Source organism: Callorhinus ursinus, unplaced genomic scaffold (genome assembly GCF_003265705.2).
Source record: "Callorhinus ursinus isolate GAN/ISIS: 27379988/994484 unplaced genomic scaffold, GSC_fseal_2.0 scaffold29, whole genome shotgun sequence".
NCBI lineage: Eukaryota > Metazoa > Chordata > Mammalia > Carnivora > Otariidae > Callorhinus > Callorhinus ursinus.
The window spans coordinates 5,921,261-5,939,803 of record NW_027397091.1 but is presented as its reverse complement, the minus strand read 5'-3'; the positions used below and the strand labels follow the sequence as shown (position 1 = coordinate 5,939,803).

Here is an 18,543-nt window from a genome sequence, read left to right as displayed (position 1 = left end):
TCTACCCAGAACGTGGGGCTCAAACTCACGACCCTGAGGTCAAGAGTCTCATGCTGTATCGACTGAGCCAGTCAGGTGCCCCGACTCTGCATTTCTACCAAGCTCCTCAATCAGGCAGATGCTGCTGGTCCGCGGATCAGGCACTCTGAAGAACAAGGATCTAAATCTGACGTTTTCAAGTTTGCCTCAAAATCAACTGAGATGAAGAGAACAAGAGGGAGTTTTCCAAGAAAAAGTAAAATGGGCTACTTGGTGATCAGGCTGTTCTACACACACACACACACACACACACACACCTGACAGGAACCGAATCAGAGCAGAGAGGAGAGTGAATAGACAAAGTCAGAGGAAAACCAAGCAACTTTGTGGGTCAAAACTGCAGAAATAAAAGACATTCACATTGCAGCTAGAGAGCAAGTCTCATTTCTACAAATTCAAAATGGGGTGTGGGAGTACGGTTCAGGAATCTGCGTTTTATGGGATTCTGATGGGGCAGGGGGAGAAGGATGAGTTGCCAGCACCTAATGGCAGACCTCCCTTTGTTGTTCGTAGATAGGGAATTTCAAGTACTTGGAGGGAAAACCAGAAAATCCAGTCGATTTCTTCCTTTCTTCCGGGGTGAGTTTGTTTTCGAGGTGTGGCTCAAAGAAGCCTGAACCACAGTTCTGAATCTGACATTTTGGAGATGCAGCACACCGGAAAATGAAATGGTCCACTAGAGATGGCAAATAATAGGTGGCGGATGTTTTTTGTGGGGAGGTGTCTCTTGGTTACCGTGTTGCGAAGGATTCTGAGGTTTATTTCTAGGTGTGGGAAAGAGGGCTGCAAGTGAAAAATGATGTCTGCCACTGGGTTCAGCACTGAGGTGAGGTGGCCCACATGTCAAGCACAGGGTTTTACTAGCAAAGGGAAAAAGCTTAGCAATTTTTTTTTGGGTGTGTGATAATCCCCACGGGAGAGGATTGAAGCTGAGCAATTTTGACATGTGAAGCTCCAGGATCATGGAAACATGAAACAAACAGCTTTCCCCCACCACAGAATTCAGTATCTTAGTATTTCACTGCCTTAAGTGTATCTCACTGGTTTGGGGTAACTATCATGGCATCCTGTTTTCTTTTGTGTTTTCCTGTTTTCTTTTGTGGCATATGAATTACTAATAAACTTTTAATAGCTAAATATCTCATTTTTAAACCAGAAAGGACAGTATCATGATACTGTCTTTTCGCTTTTGTGTGCAATGCGAGGTTTGGTTTTCACACCCTATTTTGGCTCTCTGTGGGTTTGGTGTTGAAAACCACAAAAAATGTCCTGTGGTTAAGGATCACAAGCCACATAAAAGTTAACATTTATAGACAGTTGCCTTGTCGATGCTCTGGTTGTCTTAATTTGATATTTTGAAGGCTCCAGATGCATCTGCTTAGGTGCGGGGAGAGTGCTGATGAAACGTGATTTCTGAGGCCAGGCCAGCCAGATTTGAATCCCAGCCCTGTCACCTTTTAGCTGCCTGGCTTTGGGTAAGTTACTCACTCTCTTTGGGGGCTCAGTTTCAACATCTACAAAATAGGGATTATCACAATAATATTTATTCTTAGGAGCCCCTGGGTTTGTGGTGAGGGGTTACATGACCTTACGCCTGTAAGGCTGCTCGGCAGATAATATAAACTCAATAAACATTAGCTGTTATTATGTTTGTGGTGGTAGGTTGTTGTTGATAGCTCTCTGGCTCCCTTATAGGAAAGTTCAATGGGGCAGGTGTGAGAATCAAGAGTGGAACTAGAGCTTTTCATCTTGTCTAATTTATATAGAAACATTTCTTGAAGACCATAAATATGCTAGATTTGGAGATATTTCTCGAAAAGAGACATAATACATCTACAAGTCTGGGAACCACAGTGCCTGAAAGAAAGGTGCTAAAGGACTGTTAGAGCCCAGTTAAAAATGGATGGGCAGAGATGAGAAAACGCTCATGCGCGAGTCAGGGTCGTCACAGAAAATGAAGTATTAAATACAGCAACTCAAGAGGCGCTCCCTTTAGTTCCAAGAGAGATAGCAGTGAAACAGAATCAATTCTTTTCTCTTCAACTGCCCCTCAGAAGTGTTAGAAAAACTATCTGCCAAATGATTAAATCATTCATTGGCTGACTGTTTCCCAGCGCAACAGAACCAAGAGCTGGTAAATGTAATATGGATTTCCTGAGGGCAAACTAGAAATACAGATAATTATAAAATTGGTTACTTCAAAACAAGGCCCTTCTCCATGATCACAGTAACAAATGATCACATTTACTTGGAAATACCTCAGGCTGAAATGTGTTCATGACCAAACTGTTTAAGATTTTAGGGAATTCTTAAAGAATTCGTAAATTGAAGCATGTGTTGCAAATTAGCTGGACAAAGGGAATCAATCAGTAGCTTGAGAAAGACTTTTCAATAAGAAGAAGGGTAAAAAAAGAACCCGTGAGCCACATTAGGACAGGTGCTCTTGGCTTTTAGTTGAGAAATCTGGCTCAGGTCGTTGAAAGAGAGGGCATCACAAATACTCTTTTGAGCAATGGTGGGCACTTCTACACAGTCTTCAGCCTTTCATTCCATGGACCAGAATTTTAGTTTCTTGAATTTTGATTCAAAGTAGAGAAAACTCTCATTTTGAAGGATTTTAAACTGGGTAAAGATAGGGTAAACTAATGCCCACATTTTAGATAGAAACGTGTCTTACTCTGGCATTTTGTGATAAAATGAATATAAAATAGTGAAGGCAAAGTATCTTTTCTTTGTGTGGCTCAGTGATAAGGGCAGGCTATTTTTGAAATAGGACCACACTTACAAATACTAACGAACAAGGGCAACCAGTGGGAAGAGGAAGGAGGAGCATCTGGTGGTCTGAGTTCTGTGTAAGCTCAGGCAGTGGAAGAGAATTTGCGGCTTTCTCTCCACCAACTCCAGAGTGTTCGGAACTGGCCATTTGAACTGGCCATTTTTGCGTGGCAAAACAGACTATAAATGTGCATGCAATAGAAGGAGCTAATGAAGGAGGATTATAAAAATGGCCCACCAAAAGAGAGACATGGTATTATTCTACACCATTGCAAAAAGAGGAGTCCTTAATTTAAAATCCTGTGACCTAAAAATAGATTCCCCAAGTCCAGTGGATTATTGTAATGTTAATGAGGTTTAAGCGAGTGAATCCCAACATATGCAGATGAAAACATGATACTTAAGACATAACATCACTGAGGAACACCATTAATAATGTCAAATAATCTTAAATCTGATGCACAATTATTAAACATGCCTTCTTTGGGAAAAAGACTCCCCAGTGAAAGTGTGGAATACTTACGAATCTACGTGGTTCTCAAATGAAAGCAGAATTGGAAAAGGTGACGTCTTAAATGCACACTCAGCAATTGCTTCTATCACTTCCTAAAAATGAGAACACGCATATATTCAATATGCCAGAATTCTAATGTGTATGTATGTTTTCCCTTTGGGGTTACTATGCCCATTAACGTGGTTGCCTTTTCCTTCATAGAATTATATGGAAAGGCCTGAAGTGGCTAGAAGGGGTTGTGCAAGCTGCTGGACTATACATTTTCTGATTCATTTCTTTTTTTTTTTTGTAAGATTTATTTATTTTAGAGAGAGAGAGCATGAGCAGCGAAAGGGGGAGAGAGAGAAGCAAACTCCCCGCTGAGCATGGAGCCCAATGCAGGGCTAAATCCCAGAACCCTGAGATTGTGACCTGAGCTGAAATCAACAGTCAGTCGCTTAACTGTGCCACCCAGGCGCCCCTGAATTTTTTGATTCTTGACTTAACAGAGTAGAAAGAAAGAACACTGGTTTGGTGGAGGGGGAGACAATCGTTCTTCTATTTGCTAATTATATATATATATATATATATTACTTATACTTGTTATAAGTATACTTATATGTATATTTTTTAATGAAAGAAGAAATCTAATCACATTATACAAATTTTGAACGGGAGAAGGCAACAATTTTTGCCCATACATTCACCCTTTGAACCAAACCACTGTTGGTATTTGTTTATATTTACTTCTGGTTTGTTTTTCATTTGTTTGTATAACTTGGTTTTCTTTATAGTAAATACTCCAATTGCATTTTTTGAACATTGTTATTGAGATGTAACCTTATTGAAATACAATGCAACCATTTAAAGTGTACAATTGGACAGTGTTTAGTATATTCACAGAGGTTGTGCAACAATCATCCCAATCTAAATTAGGACATTTTTATCACCCCCAGAAGAACCATGTACCCATTAGCAGTCACTTCCTATTTCCCCACCTCATTCCCATGCACCCTGCCCAAAGCAACCACTAATCTACTTTCTGTCTCCATAGATTTGCCTATCCCAAACATTTCATATAAATGAAATCATACAATAGGTGGCCTTTTATGTTCCGGCACTTTTCATTTAGCATGATTTTGAGTTTCATCCATGTTGTAACGTGTATTAGTACTTCATTCCTCAGTCTGTATTTTTAAGGAATATGTATGTCATGAGATTTAATAGCTGTATAAAATTCTAGGGAGCAGTAGTATTATAATTGATTTAACCATTACCCAACTGTTGGACGGACATATTTAAAGAGCTATCGTTCAGATAGTTCTACAAAGAACATCTCCATTTTTTCCTAGTATTTTGAATTACTTTCTGGGAATGAATTCTCAGAAAGGAAATTACTGAATTAAAGAATATGAATACTTTTATAGACTCCTGCATTTCTCCAAATTATTTTTCATCTTTGATCACCTAATGTATGAAGGACCAGATTTCAATGCATATCCAACCAGCTTTGGGCCCCAGCTTTTCAATATGTTTTTCTTATTGAACTGGTATACTCATATGTTTGTTTTTTAGTTGCATTTATTTTTTTCCTAGTCTCCTCTCAAGTAGGAATTTCTACTCTCATTCCTTATGTCCGAGACTTTTCCACTATCTTCTCTCCCTTCCTTAAACAATACATTGCTTTCTTTATATCTATGTGAGAAAGCTATTTCCCTGGCCCCAGAGTATAAATAAGGCTTTCTAATTCTGTACTACATTTGCATATATCCTCTGAGAAGGATTTGCCTGCACTGAGCAAAAGAATCACTCTCACTGTTTCTTAGAAGTGAAGTCACAGATTGCCCTTCATACATTATCCATTTAACTTTTACGATAGTTGATGCCATCAAAAAGAAGTGCAGTATAAATAGCAAGCAACACCAAGACTTTAAATTCTTGTTTATTTGAGGACAAGCTTCAGATTCAAACAGGCTTGTGTTTGAATCCTAACTTCTTAGCTTTACAAACTGTGTGACTTTGGGAGAAATCACTTAAAGCCTCTGTGCATTGGCTTGCTGGTAAGTAAAGTGAGGGTGATAAGCCTCATTCCACAAGCCTGTTGTGAGGACCCAGGGAGAAAAGGCAAAGGATCCCACCATCTCATGATGAGCATATATTCTTAAATCAACTCAGGTTTCTTACAGTGCAGGTGCCTCTGTCCTCACTCACATTAAACCTTTCCTCTTAGACTCTAACTAATAAAAACAAGAGCTACCATTAAATGAGCATTCCAGACACATATTTTAACTCATGCTATAGACATTCTCTAAGAAAAACTTATCCACCAACACAGATTATAAAATGGAGGCTCAGAGATATCAACCAATTTGCCCAAGGTCACAAAGAAGAGAATCTAAGAAACCCCAGGAAAATTGACCTATCCAGAGTTTATGCTCTTAACCAAGGCAGTGACTCTCATGTAACTAATGACCTTAACCACCAAAGATCAAAGCCCTCAAAATAACTGCAAATAGATATCATAAAGAAAGTAGGTGTTAAGTGTGAATAAAAAGGAGCTAGATTTTGTTGATTTCATAAATTTGGCCCTATTGTATCAGCTAAATGCAAAACATTAGAGCCATTCTTGACTTCTCTTTCTCTGGTATCTGATTGTCAGCAATCCATTCTAAAATTTATCCAGAATATAACCACATCTCAGCACATCTACCTCTATCATCTTGACCTAAAAACCTCTGCAATAACTGCTTTTGTATATTTCATCATCATTCCCACATATTCACTACCCCTTCCTGTGAGATGTTGACAACTGACATGGCCATGTCCTTTGTTTTGGCCATTGAAATGTGTATGAAAATGACATACTGAACACAGTCTTTAAAGAGCCACCATGTGATTCTGCCATTTCTCTCTCCCCTCTGCCGTGAGCCCAGTGATATCACAGATTGGGCTGTTCTTTCCATATGGCATATAGACGGTATCAATCAGAGCAATAGCCAACATCTAGCCTGAATGAGAAATAAACCTTTGTGGCTCTAAACCACTGAAATTCGGGGGGTTGGGGGGCTCCTGTTACTGCAGCAAAACCTAGCAGAGGCTTCTACATTTCCCTCTATATTACATACCACAGCCAGAGGGATTGTTCTTAAACATGAGTCAGATGATTTCACTCCTTTAGAGTAAACTGTTCACTGGACTTCCATTTCACAGAAATCCAAATTCTTTATTAGATCTGGCACCTGTTATCTCTAAATTCATCACCTTTTCCTTTCCCATTGCTCACCCAGATATAGTCTATTGATCTTTTCTTGCTTTTCCTCAAATACGTTAAGAACGATTTCATTTCTGTTCATCTCTTTCATTTCTTCGTTCATCTTTGTTACTTCTGTTAGGAATTCTCTTATCTGAAAGCAAGACTCACTTCCTTAATTTTGCGGGTGGTGGTCTCTGCTCAAATGTCATGTCACCCAAGTCTTTTTCCCACCACTCTACTGAAAAGAGCATACCTTAGCCCCCTTTTCCTTCAATACTTACTTGTGTTGCCTTAAAGGGCATGTGTCCATGTGCATAGTGTATGTTTATGTTGGTCTACCTCTTCCCCTCTAGACTATAAGCTTCTTGGAGATAAACACTCAGTTTTCTCCACGACTCTGTCCTTAGGGCTTTGGAAAGTGCTAAGGAATATTCTAGACATTCACTAAATATTTTCTTTTTTTTTAAGATTTTATTTATTTTTTTTGAAAGAGAGAGAGAGAGAGCACAAGCGGGGGGAGCAGCAGAGGGAGAGGGAAAAGCAGGCTACCCGCAGAGCAGGGAGACTTGACGTGGGGCTTGATCACAGGACCCTGATATCATGACCTGAGCCAAAGACAGATGCTTAACCGAGTGAGCCACCCAGGCGCCCCAACCCTGATTAAATATTTTTGAATAAATGAATGAATTCAACATTCTTAACAGAAGAGAAACTTTATTTTTATAGTTGTATTCCAGTTGTATTCCAATTTAGTCTTCTATTGACTATTTCAGAGGTCAGCACACATTCCACAAAGGGCCAGAGAGTAGGTATTTTAGGCTTTGCTGGCTATATGGTTTTTATGGCAATTATTCGACTTTGCTTTTGTAGACCCAAAGAAGCCACAGATAATATGTAAACATGTGGATGTGCCTATGTTCCAACCAAACTTAGTTCATAAAAACAGATGGCAGGCTGAATGAGGCCTCTGGAAGGTAGTCAGTCAACCCCTGGGCTAGTTTGATCCGTGGCTTAAGCAAAGCTTAAAACTCAATTGTAACCACAGGCAAATGTTATTTTGCATTAAAGAAGTTTAAATATTGGTTCCATACTCAATAACCCAGTTAACTTTAGCAATTTCGTGGCCAAAATTTCCAGTCAAGTTTGAGTGTTGCATTAAAGAAAATATCTTTCTTTTTTTAATTAAAAAAAATTTTTTTTAAGCTTTTATTTATTCTTATGAGAGAGATAGAGCACAAGCAGGGGGGAGCGGCAGGCAGAGGGAGAGGGAGAAGCAGGCTCCCTGCTGAGCAAGGAGCCCGACGCAGGGCTCGATTTCAGGACCCCGGGATCATGACCCAAAAGAAAGGCAGACACCCAACCGACCGACACACCAGGCTCCCCTAAAGAAAAAAATCTTTCAAACATAAAAGTATATAAAACTTGATAACTTTTCTGAGGCTGATTGTTGTCTGTGGCTATTTGAGAGGTACCACAACTGCCTTTATTAATGAAGGTTGACTGTAGACCTGCCCCATGAGCATTTGGGCCAATGAGAGTCAGGCCTGAAAGTGAGAGAGAAACCTAACCCCTCTCCCTTAGAAAGTGGGTGTTTTGCCTCCAGCCAAAGGGCTCTCTCTCTTTATCTCTGGCAAATGAAATGTGAGTGTTTTTCTGGGACTGCTCTCAGACCCGTAGGGAGTTTGTGCCTTCCTCCATCTTCCTAGCTCCCTGCCTCTGGTTCTCTCTTCCCACAGCTAGGATGCTGGTGCAGCCTGAAGAGCAGCTCGGCTCTGGAATCCCTGAGCCTTCCTAGCTGGGTCTCCTACTTCTCTCCTCTTCCATTCTGGTCTTCTGCACTTGACTTAGGACACCCTTCTCAGCTCCCACTGGGCCTCTGACCAAGGCTGGGCTATGTTTAGTTTGGGCTCCGGGTTTCTTCCTAGAAGTGGATCCCAGGGGTTGTGTGTAGAGGGCTTCTATAGCGTCTACCATGGCAGCCTTACAACTGACTTAATTCAAACCCCTCCGCCCCATCTTGACTTCATAGCAATTCTTTGCATATGGAATACCACAACCATTACATCTACAGAAACAAAGCTAAAGTGTGGCTTTAAAAATTTCAATATCATATCAATAGCTAACATGTACAGAGCATGGTGTGCATGATCATCGAGGATGAGAAAACCTGTTATAAGCTTTAAGTTTGCTTCTTACATCTGAGCTATCATTAGTGGAGACTGTATCGAAAGTACCTTACTGCTCAATTGCTCCTTATTAAGCCAAAACTGTTTTTCAGGGACTCCTAACACTGGATTCAATAATCTATAAACCATATGGCTCAATTACTGACCTCCAGTGGGAAAAACTGCCCTTGAAATCCTTTAGCCCTGATAGACAACAGCAGGATGTATTTGGATATCCATTTTATGTGACCATTTATGTAGCTGTTAAATTGCATCCTAAATTATTATTTTTCTTAGAGCTTTATTTTCAGAAATGCTCGATTTAACCACATACTCAAATTTAATATATTTTCATCATTGATTTTATCATATTACCCACTTTTCCATCTTATACATTTGCCGGTAACAAAGGCGCTGCCTGAGGGGAGAAAAAAGAGCAATTTGGGGCGGAATGGGCTGGGGGTGGTGGTGTCCAGTGTGGGGAAGAAGGAGACTGAATGGGAGCAGAGAGAATGAAAACCAAGTGGCGAATGACTATGTCATAACCATCAGAAAGGCTAGAGCAATGAGGCAAAGAAACAGAACAGCAGATATATGAGATAAATAATAAATAAATCCAGAGTGCAAAATAAAAAGTCCTCCATAAAGACACCAAATTACAGCATGTCCCCTTTCTCAGAACATAACCTTTTATTTTGTTTTATTTTTTTTTTATGTTTTTTTTATTTATTTATTCATGAGAGTCAGAGAGAGAGAGAGAGGGAGAAGCAGAGGGAGAAGCAGGCTCACCACAGAGCAGGGAGCCCGATGCGGGACTCGATCCCAGGACCCCGGGATCATGACCTGAGCCGAAGGCAGACGCTTAACCATCTGAGCCACCCAGGCGCCCCTATAACCTTTTATTTTGGCCCATATAATAAATAGGCAGTAAATGCCAATAGGAGCTTTCACTTTTGGGGATGTGTTGCACAGAAGCTTTTCAGATTACATAGATTGAGAGCAGATAAACGGTGTGACATAAAAATGATGAACTTTTGTAATCAGTTTATTTTGCTGTTGCAGTATGTGCAGTGGCTAGAGAATACAGCCTAATTGCACCATGAAGGTCAGGTCCAAATATACGGGATAGTCCAAACTGGCAAACGTTCAGAGAATATTTTCACTGCCCACCAATATATCATACGTGGAAGTTGACACATGAAAATGGAGAAAGACAAAATTCATATATCTGATGGACAGAGGCAAGAAAGACTAAAATTAAAAGCTATGCTGTAATTTGTCTATTTCCTAGGGATGGGAAGAGTCATTTACACACACACACACACATTTATTGAGCACCTACTATATGCCAGATTCTTTTCGAAGTGCTTGGGACAGATCAGGGAACAAAACAAAGATCTCTATCTTTGTGGTGCTTACATGCTAGTAGAAGAATAGAAGGAGAGAGACAATAAACAAGAAACATAATAATTAAGTAAATTAACAGAGTGGCAGGAGGTGATAAGGTGCCATTTGGTAAACAGAAAAAATAAAGTGGTGCTAGGGAGTGTATCAGGAGTGTGGGAGTGTGGCAGTGGGTGTGATGGCTTGTTATGGTACTAAATAGTGGTCCCAGCAGGCCTTCTTGAGAAGGTGGCATTTGAGAAAGGCTTCAAAGAGTTAAGAGGTGAGCCATGCAGATACCTGGGGGAAGAACATTCCAGGCAGAGCCTCATAATCTGTGCAAAGACCATGAGGTGGGACCTGCCTAGCATGGTCAAGGAACAGCAGAGCTGGGGTGCCTGGGTGACTCAGTTGGTTAAGCATCTGCCTTCGGCTCAGGTCATGATCTCAGGGTTCTGGGATCAAGCCCCACATCAGGCTCCCTGCTCAGCAGGGAGTCTGCTTCTTCCTTTCCCTCTGCCCCTCCCCACAGCTCATGCTTTCTCTCTCTCTCTCTCAAATAAATAAATAAAATATTTAAAAAAAATTAAAAAGGAACAGCAGAGCCCAGTGGAGTTGTAGCCAAGTGAGTGAGGGGGAAAGGGGTAACAAGGGGTGGATTTCACAGGATTTTGTCCCCCATTTCTCTTCTTACCCTTTCTTCCAAATTCATATACACAGTGGTTTCTGGAAAAGCAGACTCTGTGCTGATAACCATGCAGAGCAAGCTGGGACTGTGGTGAGGCAAGGGAGGGGTCTAAGTGTAAAAGGTAAAGAGACACTCATCCTTGGGTACCAACTCCGCATGTACATGACACCAAGAGCAAGTGCCTCCTTAAATTTTGCATGTGAGGTGCCGCACTAAGCTTCACCTCAGTCCTAGTCTTGATGCAGAGAATACCTACTCTCTGTATTTGTCCACAAAACAGATTGACATTTCTATTATCCACAGCCATCCTAGTCTACCACCACCACCACCCACCTACATCTTTGCAAGAATAATCCATCCTGCAAATGCGCATTAGCAAGAAGCATGGCTGGACAAACCAACCATTGGAGAGATGAGTTTCCTGCTCCCTTTGGCCACCCCCCACCCTCCACTGGCAGGCAGAGAAAGGAAGCAGTATTCTGGGCTAGATTTAGTCTTCTAGCTTCTACATCTGTCCACAAATGTGTGGATGTGGTGAAGTTACGCTTCCCCAGCCCAGGAAGAGATGTCCAATCAGCCTATGACTCTGGGATCACAGATGTGACTAAAGAACCGACTGTATAGACAAGTGTCCAGGGAGAGTCACTCTAAGCTGACTTGGTGGCTGAGATCAAGAAGGCAACGCTCCACATAAAATAAGTATGTCTTAGAATGCGCCTGGTGTTTATCTCTCCACCTACCCCTCCCTTGCCGCACCCCAGAACTCAAAGAACCTTGAGGATTATAAATTTTCAAGAATATATAATTGCGGGACGCCTGGGTGGCCCAGTCAGTTAAGCGGCTGCCTTTGGCTCAGGTCATGGTCTCCGGGTCCTGAGATTGAGCCCTGTGTGGTGCTTCCCGCCCAGTGGAGGGTCTGCTTCTCTCTCTTTCTCCCTCTGCCCTTCCCCACTACTGGTTCCCTCTCTCTCTCTCTCTCTCAAATAAATATATAAATAAAATCTTAAAAAAGAAAAGAATGTATAATTGCTCCCCATATGGACTCTGAGGGAACCATGAGCAGGGGATGGGAGGGCCCTCCTGGTACTGGGTCAATTCACAAGGCCTTCAGTCCCTTAGTGCAGTAATGCTCCATCAGGATGTGGTATCTCCTTTCCCAGGATTATCTCCACCCATCAACAGCCAGATGAGCCCAAACTGCACTCTCTCCACACCAGGGTCATCTGTGCCCTACCTTTTCTTAAAGAGCCCAGCGAGGTTAGGGGTTGGTATCTTAGAGAGCTGACAAAGGACAATGGCAGGAGCTGGGAGGGTAGGGGACTATGGAAATGAAACAAAAACCCATTGATTTTTCCATTAAAGAAAACCAAAAGAACTTGAGTGCTCCCTTTCAGGAATAGATATAAATGTAAGGGTTTGATCGAGATTAAGGTCACCTTTCATATTAAACTTTGTTGTAAAATTTAGTGAAGGGTGCTATATATCTCTGATTACTGTGTTGTAGCCTAAGTTTAAGAAATCATGAAAAGTCAAATTCCCTAGACACAACATAGTGAACATATTTTAAGGTGCTAATGATATCAATTCTGAACGCATTTTTATTACTGTCAAATATGGTACCTTTGATCAGGAAATCCATTTATCTCAACTGAAATCTGGCTGTCCCTTGACAATCTTGCTTCTCTTTTGATGCTCTCTCGAGTGATAGCTGTTTATTTTCTCACATCCCAGGTGCCTTGGGGCCAAAAACTGGGGAGGGTTTTGTTTTTTTTTTCCCAATGTTATTTTTGAGTTCCTAGTTCTCATAAGGCACTCCAACCAGATTTTACCACTTCCTCTCTTGTGCCATTTACTGAGCTCCCCCCCATTCAGCAAGGACTTTGGCAAGTGCCTCACTGTCTTCATCCAAAGCTTTGTCAACAATCTTGAGGACATTAATATATAATTCATCCAACATTCTGGTCTCTCAGCACTCTGACCACCCCATTTTCAATGGCCTTGTTCCTCCCTCTACCTTAGCTATCCACATACTTGGACTGTTTCCTTGGTTGCTTAGGGCAAGAGTTAGTGACCCAGAGCCAGTTCTGTCCTGAGACCCAGGTGACACAGGTAATGGGGCTCATGCCTTGGGATTTGTGCTCTAGAGGTTGTCCTCTGGCCCTTCTTTTCTGGTTTACTTCCAGACAGGTGAGAAGCCTGAGTCAGTAAAAAACACATTTCCCCTATAGCCCATATATCCTCTTCCTAGATTTTTCTCTGGGTCCCTAGAGCCCCAGATTTCCCCCACCCAAATGATTCCAAGCTCCTGGGGATGGCTCTTTTCAGGGGATGTGAACATAACTTGGATATTTGGGCGTCTGTGTCCATATGCATGAATGTTAGGCCCTTTATGATGTAGGATGGAGCCTTGTGTAGAAAGAGAAAGGAGATGACCAAACATATCCTCATTCCTGGCTAATAAGAATGACTGAAGCTCCTTATCAATTACAGTTTTAATCTTACCTCCTAGATAGGATTTATTAAGATACCTAGTCACAGGATTATTTCTGCTTATTGATAGTACCCAATCTATAGCAAAACCTTACTTTCTTGAACCCTCCCCCAAATCACCTGATATAAGCCCAAATCCTGTAAGTCCTCTCTAAGGCACTTTTCCTGAAACACCACAGCTCCCTACGACATGATGTTAATTACCCACAAATACACTACTAAATTTTAGCCTCTGAAATTGCAAAGATGATTAATAGCTTATGGACTTAATTATAACCACTGGGACTTTCTACCTTAGGAGGCTTTACCTAAAAGGGTTCAGGTCTCCCTGGTTTCTTCTGTTAGCAATATTCATTCACTCTACCTTGAAGGATATTTCGGTTGTCATGGTGAACCCATGGGTGATGACTGGTTCCTCTTCAGCAGTCCGTCCCTTCCAGCAGTCCAACTCCACACAGCGACAACCAGACAGGAGCACTTGGCGATACATCTCGACAGAGGAGTTTCCAGCCAACTGGCCAGCTGTAAAACACCAACAAAATGATCCTTAGAATCCTACAAAGCGAGGAAGACATTGGTGGCTTCCTAAAAAATCTTTTCAACAATGGGAAAATAAAGAGTTCAGGAACTTGTGTAGTTGGTCTCAACCATCTGCCTCAACATACCAGAAGTTAGTGGCATAATCCCAAATCTAATTGTGGCTGCCTAGCAGTAGTTTTAGGGAAGAGAAAAGTAGAAGAAAAAGAGCATTGTAACAATAATAATAACTTATGTTTCCTAACTGCTTACCCTGTGCCAACTATAGTTCTTCTAACTTTACATGTATTACTACATTTAATCTTCGTAAAAACCTCTCTTGTGTAACTACCTTTATTTTTTAAATATTTATTTTCAGATAATGAAAATGGCAGAGAACAGCTCCATGTGCCCAAGTTTCCAAAGCTGGTAAGTGGAAGTTCCAGGATTATAACTCAAAACTCAGTCTTTTAGTCTGAGTCTTTAAGGCTATTCTGTTATAGATCAACCATACTGTCATGTTTGTCCAAGGCACAAATGCTTAGAAAAGTTAAACATTCTCTTTTCAAAAGTGGAATATATTTGTAGGAATAAATTTAAATGTAACAAAAAAAGTGATAAACATATTATCTAATAAATATAAGCAGGGTTAAAAAAATTAAAGAAGACCTAAATAAATGGAAAGACAAACCATGTTCATGGAACAGAAGACAACATTGCTAAGATAGCACTGCTGCCCAAACTTATTTGCAAGTTCAATTCTTATTGAGCTCCTAGTTGGCTTTTTAACGGAAATTAACAAGCTGATTCTAAAATTCCTACAGAAATGTAAAGGACCCCAAATGGCCAAAACAACCTTGAAAAATGAGAACAAAGTTGGAAGACATACATTTCCCGATTTCAAAACTTAACTACAAAACTACAAGACAGTGTGTTACTGGCACAAGGACAGACATATAGATCAATGGAATAAAACTGAGAGTACAGAAATAAACCTTCACATTTATCATCAGTTGACTTACAACAAAGGTGCCAAGACAATTCATTGCAGAAAGCATCATATTTTCAACAAATGGTGCTAGGACAACTGGATAGCCACATGCAAAATAATGAAGTTCGATCCCCATCTCACATCATAAACAAAAAAAGTTAACTCAAAATGGATTAAGCTCCCAAATATAAGACATAAAACTATGAAACTCTTAGAAGAAAACATAGGGGTAAATCTTTGTGACCTGGATTAGGCAATGGTTTTGTAGATATGACACCAAAAACAAGCAACAGAGAAAAAAATATATAGATATACTTCCTCAAAATTTAAAAACTTTGTGAACAGAACTGAAATCCTCTAGTAAAGTGGTAAGAATTGCAATAATCAAGGCACTTGTGAAGTCTGAGGGCAGGAATGGAAGCCAAACTATTCCTCTATTCCTATTTCATTTAAGTAGTTATTGGAAGGTACTCACTTCTTGAGAAGTTATTTTTTAAAGATTAATAATAAATAACTTTCAAGACAGGCCCACCATCAACACACAAATGGAAGTTTTTGGTTTTTCACATTAAAGATTTCTCTGATTTCTACTCTATCATTAAGTCTCCATCATTCTTTAAATAGTTTAAAAAATGACATACTGATGAAAACTGTCAAAATGACTTTGAAATAGACAAGGTCTGCCTGGTGGAGACATACAGGACAAAGAAAATGGGATTAAGCCTGTTGGCTTAATTTTATTTTTATATGCACGTCACAACACCCAAACATTGGCATTACAAAAGGATGACATTCTTGAGTTTTACAGAGCTCTAGTAAAAGCATGAAAGGCTGATTAAGTAGGTTTTCATAATCACTTGTCTCTGCCGAAAAAATAGGGCATTTTAAACACACAAATGTGTTTGCAAAAGAAGAAATGCTGACAAAGTAATCTAGAAAGTTCCTGATGCTAGATAATCAATTTGCCATTTATAATTGCCTCAAAGTTTGTTGTAATAAAGGTTTCTCCTACAGTAGAAAAGGGGGAGGGGACAGTGAGAGTGAGGAGAAAAGGTAGTAATTTATGTGATTTTTAAGCTTAAGGGAGGGCTACTTTAACTAAAGGAAGTGAAGGATTCAAATAATATTTGGTTAACTCATTAAAAATCCTAGCTCCTGCAGAAAATTGTACGTTATTAAAGAGCAGAGCAGATTTTCTTGTGTACTATCTAGAAAATTGTTTAAGTGTATTACTGACTGCACTACCATCAAGATTTCTGGAGTCTATTTCATTAATTGGTGGTTGAGCATTTCTAACTTAAGTAGGGAAGATGCCATGGATTTATAAGCTACATAAAGTTTAATGGTAGAATGAAGTAGATAAATGCCTAATCCACCCTAGAGTTTTCAGTCTTAAAAGATTCAAAAAATTTCTTTGGATTTGCATGCAATTTTTTTTAATCATTCAAAGAATAAGAGGAATTTGATGTCCTTTTTGAATGTTGATCAGTTAATGTTTTTAAAGACACGGTAAGGCATGGGGTTGGGTTTACGAGATGCAAAGCAATTTGAAGAAAAAAACACTAAAAAATGGAAGATGAGAGAGAGAGAGAGTGTGTGTCTATGTTGTGTTTATTGTCCAACACCTAAGCCCAAAAGAATCTTTCCAGAATCAACGGTTGTTCAATTTTAAAATGAATACTCTTTATTAGAAATGGAAGTCTCCCAAAGAAAGAATATTTTAAGAAAACTCACATTTACCCAAAATTGTCCTATTCCTTGGCATGTATGTTAGGTTTCCTGTGTGTTTTCCTTCATTTATGGAGATTTTTTTTTCCCAAATAGGTATTAATATTCTCCATTATTTCCTCCTTTTCTGCATAAATCCTCAAACTTAGTTTATTTTTCTTCCCTAACATTCCTAACTCCTCATTATTATATCCCACCCACCCATTATATTTCCATTTGATTACTTCCAATAAATATAGCTTCTGGGGCCAGGGAATTGCCTGGGGTTGGGATTAATTGGTATGTCGTGAGTCCCTCAACCCTTGTTATTTCTGAAACTAGTATCTGACTTCACCTCTGCCTGGCTGTGAATACGCTCTGGAGTACATTCCAAGTCCATGATTGAACTTGGGAGCCAAAGCTCCATCTCAGATTAATTCATAATACTGACCCAAGTCATAGCTCTGCAACTGCTCACTTGACTGCAATCATTTTGGTCAATTGGCTACATCCAATGTCTTTGTCTAAGATTACCCAAGGCATCCATGGATGGAAGAGACCAGAAATTGAAAGTAACAACCCCTCTATTAACACAGGCTTCTGAGATATTGTCTATATTTACAGTTATCATTATGTATTGTCTTCTTTTCAACCTCCGTGCAAAAAGTTTCCAGAACGTGATGCATTTGTTAATTCAGTGGCCTTCTTCAATAAATAGTAGCTCCTTCAATAAATGGAGATTGGCACTATTTCTCCTTTGCTTTCAATGCTGTGTCAGCTATTCAGGTCACCTAATCCCACAGTTACAGTTGAGGAAACTGTCCAAAATATAAAGGATGTGTTATTCATCTTGACCATTTCTAGGGGCATGAGTTTGACCTGATGTCTCTTCCATAGTATCTGCCAACAACCCCAGGGAGACCATGAAGTTGTCTTCAACATGGATCCAATTGCCATAAGGTGGTTTAGGTGAGAAAGTGGGGAAGCAACTTTCAGCATATGCCTTACTGATTATAGAAGCCTCACCACTAAGGCCTGTGCACATTCCCAAGCATGTCCTCTGTGGGAGGCAAAATACTGGTTCCTGGGGATGCAAAAATGACATGAGACCTATTCCTTACCCTTACCCATCTAGGTAGGTAGGTAAGGACACATAAAGGAGATTCTCTCATGCGCCAGGGAGTTTAAACTCTCACCCAACCTTGCACTTCTGTTTTCCCTTTCTTTCTCTTCTTTCTCTTTCTCCTCACCAATAGAATTCTATTTAGATTCTATTTAGGGGGGGCGGAGCAAGATGGCGGAGGAGTAGGAGACCTAGATTTCGTCTGGTCTCAGGAATTCAGCTGAATAGGGATCAAACCATTCTGAACACCTACGAACTCAACAGGAGATCGAAGAGGAGAGTAGCAACAACTCTCTGAACAGAGAAGCGACCACTTACTGGAAGGTAGGGCATGCGGAGAAGTGAATCCGAGGCGATATTCGGGAGGATAGACGGCGGGGGAGGGGCCTCCGCCGGCCGCTTCTGGCAAGTGCTAGAGCCGCGGAGCACAAAATCGGACCTTTTAGAAGTTGGCTCCGTGGAGGGACGTCGCTCCAGTGGCTAAGCGGGGGGTGGAATCCTCCCGGGACAGTGTGGTCTCAGGACCCTTGGGGTCACAGAGAGACCGGGGGTGCCTGAGTGCGCCAGAGCTCCCAGGTATCAGAGCGGGGAAGCCGGCTGCAGAGACGGAGCCAAGGCGCGGGCTCTCAGCTCGGGGTTGCCATAAACTGTGATCTGCGGCCCAGTCGGGGCACGGCTCCCCCAGCAGGGACCCAACAAGCAGCAGATCCGGGGAGACTCCCCTTCCTTCCTGGGGAGGAGCGGTGCGGGAACGCACTGCAGGGATCTGCTGGGTTTGGAGACTCCGTGGGGGGTCGGGTGCCAGAGATAGCAATGCTCGATCACAGGCCGGGTGAGCACGGAGTGTGGCCGGAGACCGGGGACATGGGAGTGACTGCTTTTCTCTGGGGACACACTGAGGAGCGGGGCCCCGAGTTCTC

At 41.0% G+C, this 18,543-nt stretch overlaps 1 protein-coding gene across 7 annotated transcripts in view; it reads right to left on the bottom strand.

The window, feature by feature from the left end:
* PLCB1 (phospholipase C beta 1) overlaps positions 1–18,543 on the bottom strand; it is a 722,355-nt gene that overhangs the window by 152,427 nt on the left and 551,385 nt on the right. For all 7 annotated transcript variants that reach the window (XR_012374115.1, XM_025876536.2, XM_073878364.1 and 4 more), the window contains exons 11-12: positions 13,651–13,808; positions 3,338–3,420 (exon numbers count right to left, since the gene is read on the bottom strand). Coding sequence is in view for 6 of the 7 variants with exons in the window: in XM_025876536.2 (XP_025732321.1) it covers positions 3,338–3,420; positions 13,651–13,808 (241 nt within the window). In the remaining variant the exon portion in view is untranslated. The remainder of the gene's footprint in view (positions 1–3,337; positions 3,421–13,650; positions 13,809–18,543) is intronic.